The sequence below is a fragment of the Coturnix japonica genome, chromosome 1 (assembly GCF_001577835.2).
Source record: "Coturnix japonica isolate 7356 chromosome 1, Coturnix japonica 2.1, whole genome shotgun sequence".
Taxonomy (NCBI): domain Eukaryota; kingdom Metazoa; phylum Chordata; class Aves; order Galliformes; family Phasianidae; genus Coturnix; species Coturnix japonica.
Window position 1 is genome coordinate 11312494 of NC_029516.1, and position 18746 is coordinate 11331239.

Consider the following 18746-nt stretch of genomic DNA (forward strand, 5'->3'; position numbering starts at 1 on the left):
TTCATTCTGGATTACAGTCAGCCTGGCTCTTCTCAGACTTTCTGGTACCAGTTTCTCAATTGCTGTAGTTCCAGATGCTTCCTCACTCCCCCAAAAACCCCTTAATCCTTTTTCTGATCTCTCACCCAGAGCAGGGTGCACAGGGCCATGGCCAGACGCCATCTGGACATCTCCAAGGCAGAGATCCACAGCCTCCAGGCAGCTGTGCCAATGCTCAGCCCCCTGCACAGCACAGAAGTGCTTCCTGGTATCTACATGGAACCTCCAGTGTTCCAGTTTGTGCCCAATGACTCCTGTCCCAGCACTAGGCAACACTGAAAAGAGCCTGGCTCCAGCTCCTTTGTGCCCACCCTTCAGGTACTGAGGGACATGGATGAGGCACTGCTGATCCTCCTCTGCCCCAGGCTGTGCAGGCCCAGGCTCCCAGAAGTGCTCAAACAAAGAAGTATTTCCCTGGATGTTCATAATGCCACATAGGAGCTGAGAGCACACAGCCCCCAAACTGAAGTTAAATCAGCCCATGGTCACGTTCTGCCCAACGTGTTCAAACCAAGGAGAATTGCCCTGAGAAAGTGAAGCAGCTTTCTGCCCACTGGGATCTACCGCCTGCAACACAGTGCATACACAAGTGTTAAAGCAGCAGAACGCTGCTTCCAGGCAGTACAGCCAAGGACTAAAGGCAGCTATTGTGGCAGTGCAGAGTTGGGAACCTGCTTGGAGGCTTTCAGCTTCAGAGCTGCTGAAGTGAAGCTGAGGATCTCCCATGACAAACTCAAATACCATATAACTCACACAAATCTTAGGGGGAAAACATGAGCCTAGATGGTCTGCACAGTACACGTGATTTCTGTCAGCCATGGTTCTGAGTGAGTCTAATGTGAAAAGTGGATTATCCACAATCTGTACAGTTCTGTATATTCCTGGTAGAGAGAAACGGAAATGACTCTGAAAGCACACAGCTAACATATATTCAGAAGTTTTCTTATGGAGCAGCTGCTTCAAGTTGTCGGTGCTTTGGACTGTCCAGAGGTAACAACAGCCCATCACAGAACTGCAGGAGGTCTGTGAGACCATGGGAGGCAAAGCTCATCTTCTCTGCACGGAGTGTAACACAGCTCGGGCCACCTCCATTGTGCAGGACAGCCCAGCTGTGCCAGCTGCTACAAAGCAGGCAGCCACTGCTACAGGTCAGCCCCAACAGCATCTGTGAGTGATTTTTTGTTAAATGAGTAATTGCAAAATCATACCTAGGGGGAGCTAAGGTGAAGGATTTATAGCACATTCAGCTCTTTGAAAGCTCCCCAGGCAGGCAGTGGTGAGAAACACGGGGATTTCTCTGCAGTCCAAAACAGTTATTGCAGGTTACGAATCTTTTGGACATGGTTGGCAGGGCTGCTACCCGGGCAGCAGTTCTCCTTTAGCAAAGAGACCCTAAAGGCACAAACAGTCAATTCAACACAGCATTTCCACGGCTAACGTTCACATTAATAGACGGCTCCTCTACCTAAATAAACATTTTTACTCTGAACATGTCAGGCATTGCTACAAGCCACAGCTTTAAGTCATTAACAGAGATGAAGTCCTGAGGATCGCTATTTGTATTCACACACAGAAGCTACAAGCTAAGCCAGGCTGCCACCCTTCCATCTGTTTTAGATTGCTTCTGAATACAGCTGTTTTCCTAAAAGTAAAAACACCCATACTGCAATTTTTACTTTCTTTAATTTAAAGATTCTATTACAGAAAAGTTTAAGTAAGGAATCCTTATAAGGATTAACTCTCGACGTAACATACTGCCAAGATACAGTGTAGCTGCAAGGGCTCTACTTGAACCTTCATATAAGTTGCTTTCTTACATACAGAGTCTCCGAAGGACAAAAATGGTACTTACCATTGAGAGAGAAGACAGCGGTATTTAACAGTCCTTTCAGTGTGTTCTGGTTTGTCCCAAATTAGAAACACGCCACATTCAAATGGTGAAACTATTCTACACAAAGTTGCCAGAGATGAGTTTTCTACAAATTGCAGCCGATGAAACATTCAAATGAAAACTAAGGAGTGTTGAAGATGTAGAACGGTTTCTCTTTTACTGGCAGGTCAAATATACTAGAAACATACAAATATTCTCCATCATCTAATTCCAGATGAACTCAAAACACTGAAGTAACATACACAGGCTAAGAGAATTCAATATTGTTCCAAGGCACTTACTGAATCTCTGTGACTAGATGAAAACCAGAACAAATTAGGTCTGACAATTAAACAGTATATAATATAAAAATAACCTTTTGCTTACAATTTACAAAATGTATTACAATCTTTATCTCTGCTAACCTGCAATTCTGGCTGTGTGTGTCCAGCAAGTTTGTAAAAAAAACAAAAAACAAAACAAAACCAAAACAAAAACCCCAGAAACTATTTTCTAAAACTTCAGGGCAAATAATTTACAAATAAGGTACACAAAAATTTAGATCATGCAGAGATTTCTTACATCTTCTGTTAATATTTTATGATTGCAACTTTATCAAATTATATACTTACTTGCCCTGTACATATACAAAATAATGCATACACGGTAATCAAACGTTAGCAAAAAGTAGTCCATAAACACAATCTGTCCCAAGTATTACTATATTAACATATGTCTACAAGCAGCGTGTAACAGGGTTAAAAGACATTAAGGCAATAATACTTGAAGTTACAAAATAAATCGTATGTAATACTTTCTCCTAAGTGTAATAAGGCAGGTAGATGGCCCCAGCAAGAAGTTAAGTTGTAATACTGGAATCCACTGTTGTGAACAATGTTTAAGGTTTTGCGTGGGATGTACAGTAAAGATGTACCATCTGGTAGTTAGATCTACTCTGCTCTGTGTTAGTTGCCCCCCAGAAAAGTGGAATACTATTTTTTCTAGTTCAGTGGCACTTGAGTTTTCCAGTATAATTTATTGATAGTGTGTCCGTAAGCTCTTGGATCATGTCCATTCTGAAGGCGGCTCTCTCGGTCCTCTGGGCTTTCCGCAGCGGTTACCAAAACCTAAAGAAACACAGGGGTTTAATACTGCTGTGCACTTCAACAACACAACCTCAAAGTGTTGGTAGCAGTCAGAAAGAGAGCTGTAAGATGTGCTCCAGCAGCTCTATTCTCAGGGCTAAGATAATGCTTTGTGGTACCAAGAACTCTAAAGGCGGTAAAGCCATAGAAAACATAATTATATACAAACTGCCCATGTCTGTATGTCGCTATTTAAACCAAAGCAGTTTTTCCAGATGTTACTTCTGAAAGTTTTCAATGCTCTGCAGAGGTTACATCATAGAATCGTAAGAACTGCTCAGGTTGGAAAAGACCTTAAAGATCATCAAGCCCAAAAACAACCCAACCCTCATTAAAAAGAATTATAAAGTGATTAATGCCCACCAACGCCTGCAGTTCTCATTCTGTGTAAAAGTGTTAGTGGCACTGATGGGCCGGAGCCAGCTGATTTGGTTGGGTTTTGCACACTGGTAAATTGGAGGAAGGCAGCAGCAGCTCTCTGAACCAGCACTGCTAATGAAATCTCCTGTTCCAATATCAAGCAGTCAGCTTTGAATGAACTGTAATTACCAATATCTGTTACATCTGTGGGAAGATCTGAAATTGGACCTCTTGGATCACTGGAACCAGAAAAAGGAATCTGAGGTAAAATATCCGTTGGCGTTTTGTTGCTTATTTCAGGACGACCTGGAAAACAAAGACGCAGCCATTGAATGCAGTGCTCATCCAGGCAGCACTTGGTGCTATTTTTAAGTACAGCTCAGTCCGGAACATTAAGTGCATCAAATACTGTTTACAAAAGTAAAGATTAAGCAGCACATTTTTCTAATCTCTTAAAAACACTCTTCAAAATCGTTCACATGCAGATGCTCAGCAATTCCAGTGACACGTCCCTGCTCACCAAATACAAAACTTCCATTTAATGAACCTTGAAAGGATATCTAAAAATCCCCAGAGGCCACAACGTACCATTTAGGACATCAATACAAACTCATCTGTCCATGTCATTTCTGAATGCAAGGTGCTTAAGGCCACATTCAGTAACTATGTATTGCATTATTTATATAATCACCTATTAGCTAACCTGGAATATTTTGAAAAACTATTTCACTGTTTAAAATTAGTTCTACCAAGCATATAAGACAAGCCCAAATGGACTGTAGCAGCTAATTTAAGCACACACAGAAGGTGCGTAGCAGATCAAGTAAGATCACAGCTGAATCCATTTGTTTGATCAGGTTCCTGCACCACTGAGCAACAGCTGATGGACTGCTCTCCTCACTGAAACCTTTATATATAGTTATTTTCTGATCTTCTAATAAAAATACACCCAATGCATCCTATCAGTTCTAAAGTTCCTTGAACTGTCTCCTCTTACAGGGGTGCTAGACAAATTGATTAGTGGAAAAAGCATTCTTTTTCATATTAAAAAAAAAAACAATAAAAATGGCCACAACCTTTTCCATCACTTACCAGGTAGTACAGGCGAAGCCGTTTTCAAACCCTGTAAATGAGAAACATTTACAATGGTTCTATTAAATGTTTTTCAGTAGTTTGAAGACATAAGAATATTAAGATTAAAATATCCTCAAAGAACATGAAATATCTGTGAGAATATCTGCTTATTCCAGCATTTAATACTTGCTATAAGACAAACAAAACGTTACAGTAGCTAACAAACACTTTACCATCAGGACTATCAAAACTACTGACTTAAAATGTCATCAGAACTTGAAGGGATCACATCACAGACCATTTACAAACTTGAGTAGTTTCTCTCTCAAACTAAATGTAAAGATCCTGGAAATTCACATCTACCTTTTCGGCAATCTTTTAAACAGTGCGCAAAGGCAGCTGTAAAGCGTTCGGGGGGAGGTGTAGAAAAAGGCAGAAATGCCAAGAGAATTTACTTAATCTGATTTAAGGCATGCCAATAATGACATTGCTGGGCTTTGAGAAAGCAGTTATCTTGGAAGCTCGCTCTTCACACATCAGTTCAGCAGCTGAGGCAGGGCAACAATCAGCAGCCTGCAGATGCTCAACAGCCCTAAGTTTTTGTTTTGTGTATATTTTGCTTTTTCATTGTAGCTCCAAACCGAACTAAAAATGAATAATTAGCACAGACTCATCTCCTTTGCTCACCGTATAGACTGTTTGTTCAGGGAGGTGCTGATCACGCATTATGCTCCACTCAGACTGTGCAATCGAAGCTGACTTCGGTAAGGGTGTGCCTAGGAAGAAATAAATGAAAATCTTCATACTTGAATTCTCTGCATGATGAGGCCTTAGAACACAGCATTAGAAATGTGATATAAAGCAACTAATTCTAGTCAAAAGCTTGTACAACTTGAAACTTTCTCCATGAAGAGTTTTCAAGTTCCAGGAAGGCTCGACAGCAGCAGCCAAACACAGCACTGAATTTACTATTTACACTTCTATTCTCTTACAAGGGTTCCTACCCAACACAAGAATTTTTCAATAGTGTTTCTATAATTTCGCTCAGCAATAATAGATCTGAAAAAGGCACAGTAAGCAGAAAAAAAGCCCACACAAGAAAGGGCACCGTTATCAGCTTCTGCTGAAATAATGATAAAGTACAATCAAAACTGAAGTACTTCTAGTGGCTTTAGGCCTGAAGAGATGCATATTTCTTGTGTTCTTACAGAAGTCCTAAAGTTATGTATTTCCCTACCACAGCGTATCAGACAAAAGGCAACTGTATTAGCATAACTGGACTTGTTCACCACAGGCACTGCATTATGGAATGTCATTATCTTTTGTTCTTCCCTCTGCACCTTTTTTCTTTGCTCAGAATCAGATCAGCAGCAGTCCTGTGTTTTCCTGTTCCCTACCTGAAGTAGCAATGCCACCTTAAATATTAAGAAAAATCTCCAAAAGGAAAATCTACCTTATTTCCATACAGTTCAGACTGAACACCAGCTCCACTAAAACCAATGCTGACATCTCCAGCATAGTTAAATATCACAGTATAGTCTGCTTGGTCTGAAGTTGAGAAGCAATTTGACTGTATTCATCTGCTTGTGGAAGTTATCAAGCAAGCTCAAAATAAGCAACTAAATATGCCAGATCTCATTCCATTTTACAATTTGCTCTAACACCACAAAACTAACCAAAAAGCAGCAGCATCTAAACACAACACTGAAATGCACTTCACACTTTCTCCACAACTATCACAGAGCATACAAAACTCACTTGGTTCACTTGCTAATACAAATGATTCCGGTGTTCTTTCTGGGAGTGGGGGAGAAGAGTCTTCACTGTTATCAGCATCTAAATCAAACACAACACTTAGTTAACAAACACATTTCTGAAGTCAATCTTTTGATATGAGAGATCACCCTAAGCTAAAATGAGATGCGCTCAATAGTAGTTCCATACAACACAAAAAGGAACAGACTGTCCCCGAAAAACAAGTAACAAAGTATAAAAATTTAATAAAACAAAATTCTGCCATTCCTGTGAATTCAGCAATATACCAGCAGCACAAAGGCTGTACTGTTACTTCAGAACAACTGTGATATGCAGATACACAGAAAAAGATGCGGTGTGATGTTTCTCCCATCCTTTATCCTACTCCTGACATGTTTTATATTTATGTGTTCTTAGAGTACCTATATTAAGAGATATGTATGGAAATAACAGTGTTCCAGCAGTGATAAACAGTGACTGCCATGGGCAATAAGGAAAGAAGTCAGTACTGCTGCAATAACTTAGTTTTGGAAGACCTACATGCTATATGATAAGGACTGCTTGGTTCAATGTTAAAGAAACTGTGACACAGTTCTCTGCCTTTGCTCTATAGAATAATTCTAATGTGCCTCACAGTTAAGAGCTTCAAGCGCATTTATAGGCTTGTATTGATTTGTGTGTATAAATAACAATTACAGAATCTATAGAAACAGACTGTTTTTAAAGCTGGAAATAATTCACCTGAACACGTGAGCTTTGATGCAGTGGGCTGCATTGTGCATCATCAACTGAACTCATTCTTGCTGCAGAAAAAGGCACAAGGTGTACACAGAGTCCTGAAACAAGGGCATCACTACAAGGACTGCCCAGTGCAAGAGTCTGATCTAAATACAGAAGCACTGTCACCTTCCAGCTCCACAGCCTCACCACTTCCTTTCTTGGATTTTGCATTGTCAGTTTCTGAGGCCTAATATTCTCCCCAGTTCTGCCCACCATGTGATTTAACTGTGCCAGCCTGACTGAAAACCAAAGCTGGACATTTTAGGACCCTTTTATCTTTAATGAAGCATTCTGGCACCCTACAGGAACATTCTTGCCTCATTTTGTGCAAACTTTCCATGCTCAAACAATTTCCAAAAAGCAGTAAGATTTTCAAAGCACTGCTCAGTTCATTGGTTAAAATCATTACTGAAGCAGAACTTGGATTAATTTCACATGAACAGGATTGTGTCTTCCAGGTCATATACAGAAGAGGAAGAAAGAGGAGCAACTTCCAAGAGTGCTGCAGTGGAACAAATTGCATCTACATTTTTAAGATCAGCACGTCAACCATTAAGCATTAATTTCTCCAGGAACATCGCATACACCAAATCACCCAGACTTCAGCTACCCAAAGCCATTTAAACTCACACTGAAAAGTCTGTGCAGCAAAGAAACCAGCCCCATTCTACAGATGTAACCAGGATCACACTAACACATACCTTTGCCATCTTCAGAACCCGTTACAGCAGCTAAGTCTTGCCTAGCAATTGACATTGGCAATACTTTTCTGGCAGAAATGTTTTCGGTAGTAGTGGCAGCAGAAACAGTGGCACTTGCGGTTGAAATATTAGATGCACTTCTGCTCATGGCTCCATCAAAGTTCATTTCATCTGTGTCAGAATCATCTGAATGAAGAGGATTAGTAAAACAGAGGGGTGCTCGAAAAGAAATAGCAGTATGGTCACCTTTATCACTGGAAGGAAGTTCAACTGTGGTGTTCGATACTAGAGACAGAGCATTAACCCCACGACATAAGACGTCTGAAGACACGTCCTCAGGCACTGACGCACGCAGTGCATTTTCAGGCCCGTGCAGTGACCACCTGGCATGTCCCTTTTCTGTTAGAGGCAGACGATCTGGTCTTGGTGGGGTATCAGAAACCTGTTGGCCCTGTGGACTTTCTGGTGAAGGTATTAAGGCTGTGTTAGACTGTGGCACACTGCATTCCATACACGAGTTTTTAGAAGCATCCACAAATGAATCCCCTGAAGTCTGCTCCTGTGACTTAAAGTTCTTATCAATTACAGAGGATGATGCGGGCTTAACTTTAATTGCATGTCCCCTGTTCAACAGGGAGTTTCCATCAAAGCTTCGTGGGCCTTCCTGAAGAGGTACTTTCCTGATTTCAAAGCTCAAGTTGCGCTCCAGCCTTTTCTCCATACGTTCACTGGGTTCACTCTTTCCTGAAAGTTCCGTGGTTTTATTGTAATTCTCATTGAGGTCTGTTGAATGCTCTGATGAAACCATGTGCAAAACTGGCTTTGGATGGTATCTGTCATTGTCCTGCCACACTGTAGTGACTGTTGGATAAGCTGATGGAGGAGATGGTGTTAAGATTGGCGGTACTGGCTGAGGCTCCGGAGGTTGCAATATTTCTTCTTTAGCATCTCCTTCTACAAGGCAACTGCAAGAAACAATGATGTAAGTTTTCTGTATTTTGATAACATTTTAGATAACCTGTCTCCGCTGTAGTAATACTCTGACACCGATACTGAACTCCAAGAAGCACTTCCACTGCATACAAATGACATTTATAAAATATGACTAATGGAACCGGCAAGAATTATGTCAACACACACTAAAAGTTTTTCAGTATCACAGGGGTATAAATTCAAGCCAAAGCTAATCCTCACTGATGCTTTAAGGATTGCTCACATCCTTTCCCAGCAGCATTCCTTCACAGATGTCTGCCAGGCCCTCTTGCGGCAGCATTCCAGTACTCTTGGCTTTCTTCTTATTTAAGAAGTAGCTCAAAGGAATTCGGCATTTGGAATACAATTTTCAACAGAGCTAGGAAATAAATTCTTTTAAAAGGCCTTATATGAACTAGAATACAGCTCGTCCGATACCAAACATCTTTCTTATTTTCCTTCACATGTCCAGAAGGATTTCACTATATTTGTGTATTTGTTTCACCATAGATTTAAGGCTAACAGCATAGATCAAATTTAACTGACATGAGATAAACACTATAAAACATTCACAGTAGAGTAGGATTCAATTTACAGTGCATATTAGCAAGATCACTGGCAATTATTGCAGCTCGTTTTCAGCTTCTTCAAAGAAGCTCTACAGGCATACGGTCAATTGACTTTCACATTAAATACAGAATATTAACTATCAATTATTTTGCACAACTAAGATCCTGTCCACAAATAGGAATCTTTTTCACTTCAGAGCCTTTAAAAATATTTCCTTTCATCACATAAGGTGATGCGCTGATGTGCAAAGCAAATGAGTGAAAAGAACAGAAATGCAATTTAGTATTTTAAATAAACAACAGCTTTGATTCAAGTACATAAAATCAAAACAAGACCCCAGGCCCCTGTGCTAGACAGGTTGTTCCCAGGGTCTTTACTGACTGGTTCAGGTGGCCCCAGTATCAGAGTAACCTTGAGTAAAGCAACAACCAGCTAAACCCCCATACACCTTAAGATTTTTGGGATAACTGTGTCAGAGGAACTATAAATCATCCAAACCCAGCTCTGCAGCAGGAGACATGGAACATTCTCTTGCAGACAAGGTTATAACAGAACATTGTTTTCTCTTGAAAGTCAGGTTACTGCTAGACCATAGGCTTCCTTCTGTAATCCAATATCCTGAAGAACTGAACCCATTCAAAGAAACCCATCACAGTACTTCTGTGAAATATACTTTTATTAACAATGATAAAGACAAAAAGCAGAGGCTTTCAAAATGGCAAAAACTCATTACTAACTTGCTAGATGACAGCATCTGCAATTGTGGAAACCTGAAAGAGTGTAACATATCTAGCAGACCTGGAAGGTGTGCCAATAACAAATCTCACGCCGTAAGGACCAGCAAGATGATGGGCAGATTACGCAGCCCAGACTTTGTGCATTCAGGCTATTTACATGGAACCGCCCCTCTCAATCACAGAATCACAAAATCATAGGGGTTGGAAGGGACCTCCAGAGATCATTGAGTCCAACCCCCCGTCGATGAAGGATGAGACTTGACATATTTTGTGGAAGAGAAAAATTTCATGATGTGCCATCAGTTAACAAAGAAACCAAGCCTTTGGACTTTGTAAGTGAAGCGTGGTATCCAAATACAGGCTGCCACTCAATTGCCAGGAAACATACAGCTCTACCACTAGATCTCTTCTATATATCTAAACATAGTTATCTTCTATATATCTAGATATCTTCTATAGAGGGAGCTCTGACTGAAGTCTGAAGTCTAACATAAATAAATTTCAGCAACTGCAGGGAAGTTCAAAAAACTCAACTGGATCATCTCAGTCAGGCACTCATGTAAAGCCATCAGAAATAAGATGCATCTTTTTGAAGTTCTTTTTAACCAGACAATAACTTGTACAGAGTGAGACCATCAGAACTGCCCAAATATGGACCAGACCAAGGAAAAGGGCTGCTAGTAACAGTTACATTTGTCTTGTTGATCAAGGCATTCGGGTTTTCTAGTCAAGTCTCCACTTCCCTTTTGTTGCAATCAGACAACCGAAAAAGCTTTCTTTTTCTTTCTCCTCTCACTTGAGAGAAAGCAGGCTAGTGTCAGCTCCATGGGCCAAAGGATATTTACCTCCTGAGTCAAGGTTATTAAGAAAGCATTCATTAAAAAGATAGGTAAAAGGCTTATATGGAAATCACAAGGTAAATGTTAAGTTCACTGTCCTTTCAGCACTGTATTACCCAGTAATTTATGGTGAGGTCTCTTCTCACACTGCTCACATACATCAGTCTATCTTTGTCTGCCAGCAAAACAAGAAGGAAGAATGATTCAGAAATCTTAATGGCAATTTCAGAAAGGTTATTGGAAAGCACAGCAGACAGTGAGAAAACCCCAACAGCTACAAAACTGAACTTCTACCTCTTCCCCAAGGACATGCTTCTCTTTCACTTAAAAAGCATCAAACATACCTTCTACTACAGCAGAATAAAAAAGACTCAAGGCTCAAGACCACAGCATTGCACAACAACTCTTGACAGTCTGTACACAAGTGAAAGATATCAAGCAGACTTTCATCATGTGCCCACATGTCACCAATAAAAATCAAAGCAATGCTACCAACTCCCCAACTTTGAAAATAAGGCCTGAAAAGGATTTAAACAGAGCAAATTGCTGAGACTATCAGGAGCTATGTAAGAAACAGCAGACTGTTATCCCACTTGCATATTCTGCAGTACTGAAAGTTTACCAGGGCAGACTACAGCTTGAATTTCACCCTTGTGATTTTCTTAGCATTTTCTTAGGGTATAGCAATGTGGGGTGGGTAACCAAGACCCTCATATAAGGGATTCCAAACTGAAGAGAGATTGTTTGGATTTTCATTTATCAATATCACCACACACTGAAGAGCTGCAAGCTCTCCAGCTTCCAGATTCTCTCTCTAAATTACTGTATTTGTTGGAAATCTCCAGACCCAACCCCTGCAGGTCTCTCAAGTACTTTCTGGTACTTCCTTCCATTCTCTGCCTGATCATACAGGGTTGGGCCTCAAATAGCTTCTCCTCTTCATGTGACCATATATTACCATCTCACCTTATGTTAAGATAGAAGGAACACAAAGCACATAAATAACAACTTCAAAGATCATTTGGGAACCGTTTTGCTGCTTCAATGTTCTTGAAAAATGATCAAGAATAAGCTGTTAGTCTGAGTTAGTAAAGATAAGCTGAACAAATGGACTCTTACCCAAACTTAATACACATTGCGACAACATGAAATTTCTCTTCATTTTCCCCCTCCTGTGCCAGAAGGAAGAGTTCACACACAGAAATGGTTACGTGCTCCCCTTCTACCAACAATGATTCTTTTAAATAATCACCACTGAATCCTCCTACTGAACAAGGTTTGCCCCCACTGACCCCATTTTCCTGACCCCCTGTTACATTTACAATCAGCAAAACTAAATCCTTATCTGGCAGTTATACCGCTAATCATTACAATTAGCTAACAAACAGATTAGTAGTAAACCAGATACAACAAGACCACAGGTTCATAATACTCCTCAAAATTCATTAGGATCTTCACTGATTACTGTTTAATGAAATCTCTTCTCCATTTGATTCTCCTGTATTAAACTGCCCTGGTGAAGTTACACATACATCAGTCGTACAGGCAATACTATCCAAGTCAGCAACTCAAAATTCACACCATTGTTTAGTCATCTCCCTCATACACTGCTTAACAGAGTTAAGTTATTAAATAAATTTAATTATTCTACTCATAAATGAGCGCAGAGAGTAATCAAATGGGAAATGCTCCATTAAAGAAAATCATTCCTTACCATATTAATGTTGAAGAATATACATTCTCTAAAAAGTAGGTGACCAGAGCTTGGGAGTTTCTGTACTAAAGGAAGCAGATGTCACCCGGGACTTCCTGGCTTTCTCCAAGCATGCAAGATTTTTCCACTTTACTAACGTCACAGGATTATTACTACACATACTCCGCATTAAAAATAACGTTTTTGTTTCTTTATGGAAAGCAGAAACACTGGGATAAGTATACCTTTAAAAGCTCTTCACTAAGCAGAAGCTATTTCTGAAGCTCTTGCCAGACAGTCCTGGGCATTATGGTCTGATGAGTTATGCTTTCTTTGGGCACTTCCTTCAACAGCTGCGCTCTACAGACACTTCTCCCACAAAAGGCAGAAAATTATCTCAGCTCTTAACATTATTCCAACAACAGGAAACACAAGACGGCATAATAAAAATAGCTTGATTGAAAGTTCCAGGAAAGCCCATGAAATATTGAGACAGAAGAGATTCAGTGACCTGAAGAATGTCAAACCATTTGAAAATACTTTTCCTGTGTTGGATCCAAGTTAACCCTGCATCGCTTTTACGTACCACTAAAGCAAGAATTTCTCCAGTTCAGTTGTAAAATCAGAGGGCTAAAAAATAGAAAACTTCCTTATAACTCAACCTTGACAACGTCTGTTTGTATGCAGCTGTTACTGAGTACCTGGTAATTCTACTACCTCTGCACTTCCACTGAAGTAACCATCTGGGGATTTTCCTACAAAATCAAGACAGCTTTTTCACCTGTTTTTGCTGCCACAATCTGAACAGCAAGTACAGCAAGTACAGCATCTTATTGCCAAGTCCTGCTTGCCAAATACTTCAAATAAAGTGACTGATCCTTCAGCTGCCAGTGAACCATGAACCAGGTGCCACCTCTAAGCTACCACCTGGCCAAAGGACTGAGTTAAAAAAAAAAGGTTAACATTGAATGCAAATACACATTAACAGAACCTGCTATATTCACACGTCACATCGCAAATGAATTACACTAAAGCATTACAAAGCAATAAGATGAAAGGCCAGAAGGCAACACAATTCCAGAACCTCAGTAAAAAATGTAGTAGGATACTACATGTGGGGGTAATAAAGGAGAAGAGAGGCAAGAAAAACACCTTCCTGGCAAAAACTCTACAATTTGTAGCGGTTAGTCATTGGGAAGTGCCACAGAAAAGATGTCACAACTTCATTCAATAATTAACCAGAAGTGTGTCAAAATGAACAGGAGTCAGAATCATCACTATATCATGAAATGTAGCCCTGAGATGCAAGATCTTCTGGAAATGCATGTTTAACAGTTACATGTTTCATAATAAATTCAGGTCTTCCACTGCTGTCCTCACTATGGAAAAGATAAAGTATTGACCTGTTCCAAAACATTCTTAATACACACAACCTGGCTCCAGATGACAGGCAGTATCTTGGTACAGAGTTGTAAAATTAGCTCCCACATCAAGAAAATAGATGTTTATTAGTATTTTGTGTACACACAACTACTGGAAAACAAAGTGTTTCCTCAGAAGCTTCTTCCATGAAGGATGCAGTTAATGGTTTTTCAAAAAAATTATCTCCATTTTAAAAGGACAGCAGCTTTGCTAAACACTTCCATCTATTCACCTACAAGAAACCAACCTTCCTGCCATTGTTGGCAGATAGGAAAGTATTAGTTTATGGAAGAAAGCCCAAAAAAGACCAGGTTTTGTAACACAGATGAAAAGATACAAACTTAATCGTGCAGTAAAGAACAATGAACTGCAGATAAGAGAGCAGATGCATGCCTAAATATGAATTATATACATTATTATTACACAACTATAGAAAACAGTAAGTAGGGACCTAAAATTATTTCAGGAAATATTAACTAGTAAAGGAATTACCTGTTGGGTAGGAATCATCTCTTCTATAAATAGTTTGATTTAAGACTTCACCACTAACACAGATTACAAAGCTCCACTGTCACCATCTTTATCTACATAATTAGATACAATCACATCACCTTTGATCTAAGCAAGGTTAAATGGTGTTATCTACACAGCACAAACTGAGTTGTGTTTGTAGAAAGCTACTACTCTTCTCCATCTCTCTCCTTTAATGACATCTTCTCTAACTTCTGCTTCAAGTAATTATTAATGAGTTAACTGTAATAACTACTAACATTCTTACATAATCACTAATCATTATTACCCAATACTATTTCCAATGTTATCATATTGCAAATATCAGTCTCATGACAGCAGAAGAAGTTGAGTGACAGATGCATGTGTGGTAGTTTGCCGATATCCTCAGTAGGTAGGCAATAGAATTCCATACAGTATTCCAAATCTGGTCCAAACTATTAATTAGTATTAGAGTACAACACCTTGATACCTGTTTTAAACTACATTTATTCTCGAACAAGATGATGCTGCAGTTCTGAATGGACATGCACACTACTACCCATCCTGAGTTGCCAACTTTCAAATGGCTCCTTATGTCTGATTATATTTTAGCGAGACACATTTGTAAATTTTCCTTCTTCACCAAACCTAAACTGCTTTAGTATTTCGCATTTGTCTTATTATATAATCACTGATCTACTCTTATCGGCCCCTCAAAAATGGACTAGACTTCTGGCAATGCTTGTACCCTGCCAAATACAGGGCTGGAAAGAAAAAAATCCTGCTACTGATCTGAGTTTGCACTATACCAGTTAGATCATAGTCCTAAAGCTGATTACTTTCCTTATATGAGTATTCTTGCATAGAATTTGTTAAGTGAACGGTTGTGTCATACAACACATCTTGAAGCCCCAGTGCTTGGCAATCACTGAAGGAACTCCTGTCCATCCAAATACAGACAACTGAGAACAAACAGGATCACCTGCCAAAGGCCCCCACATCCTTTCAGATACTTACTAGGCACGGAAGTGCTTCTTAGCTCATGCTCAGGTTGGGTACCCACTTTAGGTGAAGGTAATTGACAGACAACTAACTCCTTCAAAGTCTGTGTACTTCAAAAACTAGAGTGGATTTTATATTTCTTCTGTTGAATGGAAGGTCTAATCTTATGTCCTCATCTACTTGTATTTCATTATTGCTAGACTGATAAACTCAAACACAGACTTTACAAAGATATCAAAGCTTTCTGTTTACAGAACTTATTACAAGACTTCTATTATACATATTTATGTTTATACATAAAAACCCATCTTAATGTATTTGTAGAATCAGTAGTTTGATTCTACTTCTTAATACACAAAGCAAGTTAATCTGAGAGCTTAAAATACAGTGTTACCTGCGGGTCCGTGGAGGCTTTGGTGGTGGAGAATCCTGTTTCTGAGTGTCTGAAGAGCTCACAGCATTCTCTGTATTATTTTCATCCTGATAAAAGGAAAACATTTTCATTCATTGCTGTAAAGCTGATAAGCAAAATAACTAAGTTCTGAAGAACCACAGCACAAGGAAATACTTAACTTACGAGCTGGTAAGGTTTAATGCATTGTTTTAAAACATTTTCAAATCATCCCCCATTTGTCTACAATGAAGTTTAGCTTACTTGATAAATCATGTGAGGAAAACCATAAATACGTAAGATATATATTAGATATGCATGGATTTGCACACATCCATATCCATATATATATATATATATACACACACACACTTTTACATAGAAAAAACAGTATGCAAGAGTCTAAAGTTGATAAACCATCTGTTCATAGGGGCTGACTGAGACTGACTTCCTCTGCTTATACAAAACAATCAAAAAACTCCCTGTTAATTAATGTCTGTCAATAATGTTGTCAAACAAATGCAAGTGTGACAAAAATTTTCTGCTTTGGAAGACAGGTGATAACTAAGCCACCTCAATTGCTAACTACCCTCACATAAATTCCAACTGAACACGTTACATGCACACCAGCAGAGATGCGCTATTGTTTGCGTGTCAGCAGATTGTGCTATTCTTTTCTGAAAAATTAAACAGGTAGTTCATAGCCTGCTGACCACTGCTGTAATTCTCAAGTATTCTGGAGTGAAATGCAGTTAAGCAGATAGAAACCACTCACATCTAGATAACCACAACTGAAGCTTCCATTATTGTCAACCGAGGTTGACCGGTTTCAAATCAGAGACCAGTCAGTATGATAAACTTAAAAGTAACAGACCAGTCAGCAATACTAGTTTAATCTTGAGCCTACGTTACAAGCAAAGCCTGAATTCCAAACTAAGTTTGTTAAGTTACAGCACCTAAGTTAAAGCACACTCACCCAACCTGCCCAAAAGCCTCAGTCTTTATATAAGTTTCTCTTTAAGTCTGTCAGTTGAAAAATATAAATAGCAATTTTCCCAAAGAAACAGAAAAATAAAGAGTATCTGACCAACTGATGATGTTGCATGTAACTGCACTCTGAATAAGGATACCCAGCGAATAATGTTGGAATGTGCTGTGAAACAGATTAAACACACTTAACGCACTATTTTTTGTACCTATTAAGAAGCTGGAATGAGAACATTCGTTGCAAATCAAACAACTTCAGAGATTTACTGCACCAGCACAACCTCAATAAACACTTAGCGCAAAACACTGACAACACAACACACCATCCAGAAACTCACTGTCCAGAAAAGGAGAGCAACTGAAATAGTAAGAGAAAACAAACAGCAACGTAATGCCGTATCTGTAATCTGAATGCAGGACTTTGTATTTTAACATGACACCTTGATGCCCAGCTTTCCCACAACACTTTAGAAGTGTTTTGGGCCCTTAATTTTCTTAAATTTAGCCTCAAACTATTCCATGCAAATTTCAGAAAAATCTATTGTAACATCCCAGACATTGATGGAAAGAAAAATTACCACACAACAAGGACATCTGATTCTTCTGCTGCTCTCCTGTCAAATACCAAGAATAACAAATTCTAAGTCTTTGGCTTCATGCACTGGATGATTGTACACACTGATTTTGTCCTTAACATACACGAAAACAAACTTCATTGCCTGCGTTCAGGCACTGAACCACTCAGAAGGCTGGGGCCAAAGAAGTAGCTGGTTACAGCACGCAACATCAACTCGGGTCTCAGCTCATTAGTTGTGTCATGTCTCTCCATCTCCATTCCAGGCTGTGGAAAATTCTCTGACTGTCTCCTGTGCGTAGCCATCGATATGGATGTGTTTAAGGCTAAAAAGGCACTTTTAATTGGAAGAACTAGCAACCAGAGTTAGAAACAATGAACTCAACAGCACACGGAGTGCAGGCTATTGTGCCTTCTTTTAACATAGCACTTCAAAGCTTCATCAGACAGAGATACCAGAAAGTGAGACTGCACATTTAAGCCCTGGTTTTCAAAGAGTTACTGACAAAGGTCTCCTACACTGTAAAATTTGACTTATCTAGGACATAACCCAGGAGCTGCAGCCCTGCTCTTCTGTGAACTGAAGCATTCGCGAATACAATTTTGCATGAGATACACTTTCCTCCCAGGCAGAAGGAAAAGCCTGTTGAAGAAGCTAACATACATAATATTTAAGGGTTCTACACGCATACAGTGAATAGCTCAGTTTCTGCTTGAGACAAACAACAGTAACTGAAGAGACACTGCAGTATTCTGCCATACAATGGGAAGACTTTAGGCAGCTAATTACATGTTTAAGAGGTTTCAGTTCTGCATTAGCTTATAAATCAGGATCAGTTCACTTTTAGTCGCTTCAAATCAAGAATAAGAACATTAAAGGGATTGCCACCAAAAAAGAGGAACTTAAATACTGTGCTGAACAGACAAGATTTCAGGAGAAATCAATTCACTTTTATACAACTCATACCCCAGGGGGTAAAGGATTTTTACTTAAAAGGTTGATAACAACAAGAAGGGAGGCAGTAGCCAGATGCACAAACCCATGTAGGAGAAAAGTCTTTGCACTAACCTTAAGCTGCTGCAGCATTTATAATAACTGTGTTCAGTTACTGCTGGACCTATTCTTCTTACTTTTAACTGAGTAAACACTGCTTACTGAGCTCTTGGAGCAAGTCTGTTACTCATTCTCAGCTGTCATGAGAGGTGCAAAGATCCAGCATCTTAAGCATCCTTGAGTGATACCAACTCACAGATATCACCTTTTGTCATCATACAAATAACTGCATTGGTAAACACGCAGAACAACTAGACTGAGAAGTACAACTGTAAAAGCAAATGTAGGG

General features: G+C 39.5%; 1 protein-coding gene across 1 annotated transcript in view; it reads right to left on the reverse strand.

Moving 5' to 3' along the window:
- Nucleotides 1-1703: 1703 nt before the first annotated feature.
- PTPN12 (protein tyrosine phosphatase non-receptor type 12) overlaps nt 1704-18746 on the reverse strand; it is a 57820-nt gene continuing 40777 nt past the window's right edge. The window contains exons 12-18 of the mRNA XM_015882843.2: nt 15846-15931; nt 7725-8689; nt 6247-6324; nt 5176-5264; nt 4507-4537; nt 3604-3720; nt 1704-3036 (exon numbers count right to left, since the gene is read on the reverse strand). Of these exons, the coding sequence (XP_015738329.1) occupies nt 2975-3036; nt 3604-3720; nt 4507-4537; nt 5176-5264; nt 6247-6324; nt 7725-8689; nt 15846-15931 (1428 nt within the window). The 3' untranslated portion in view covers nt 1704-2974. The remainder of the gene's footprint in view (nt 3037-3603; nt 3721-4506; nt 4538-5175; nt 5265-6246; nt 6325-7724; nt 8690-15845; nt 15932-18746) is intronic.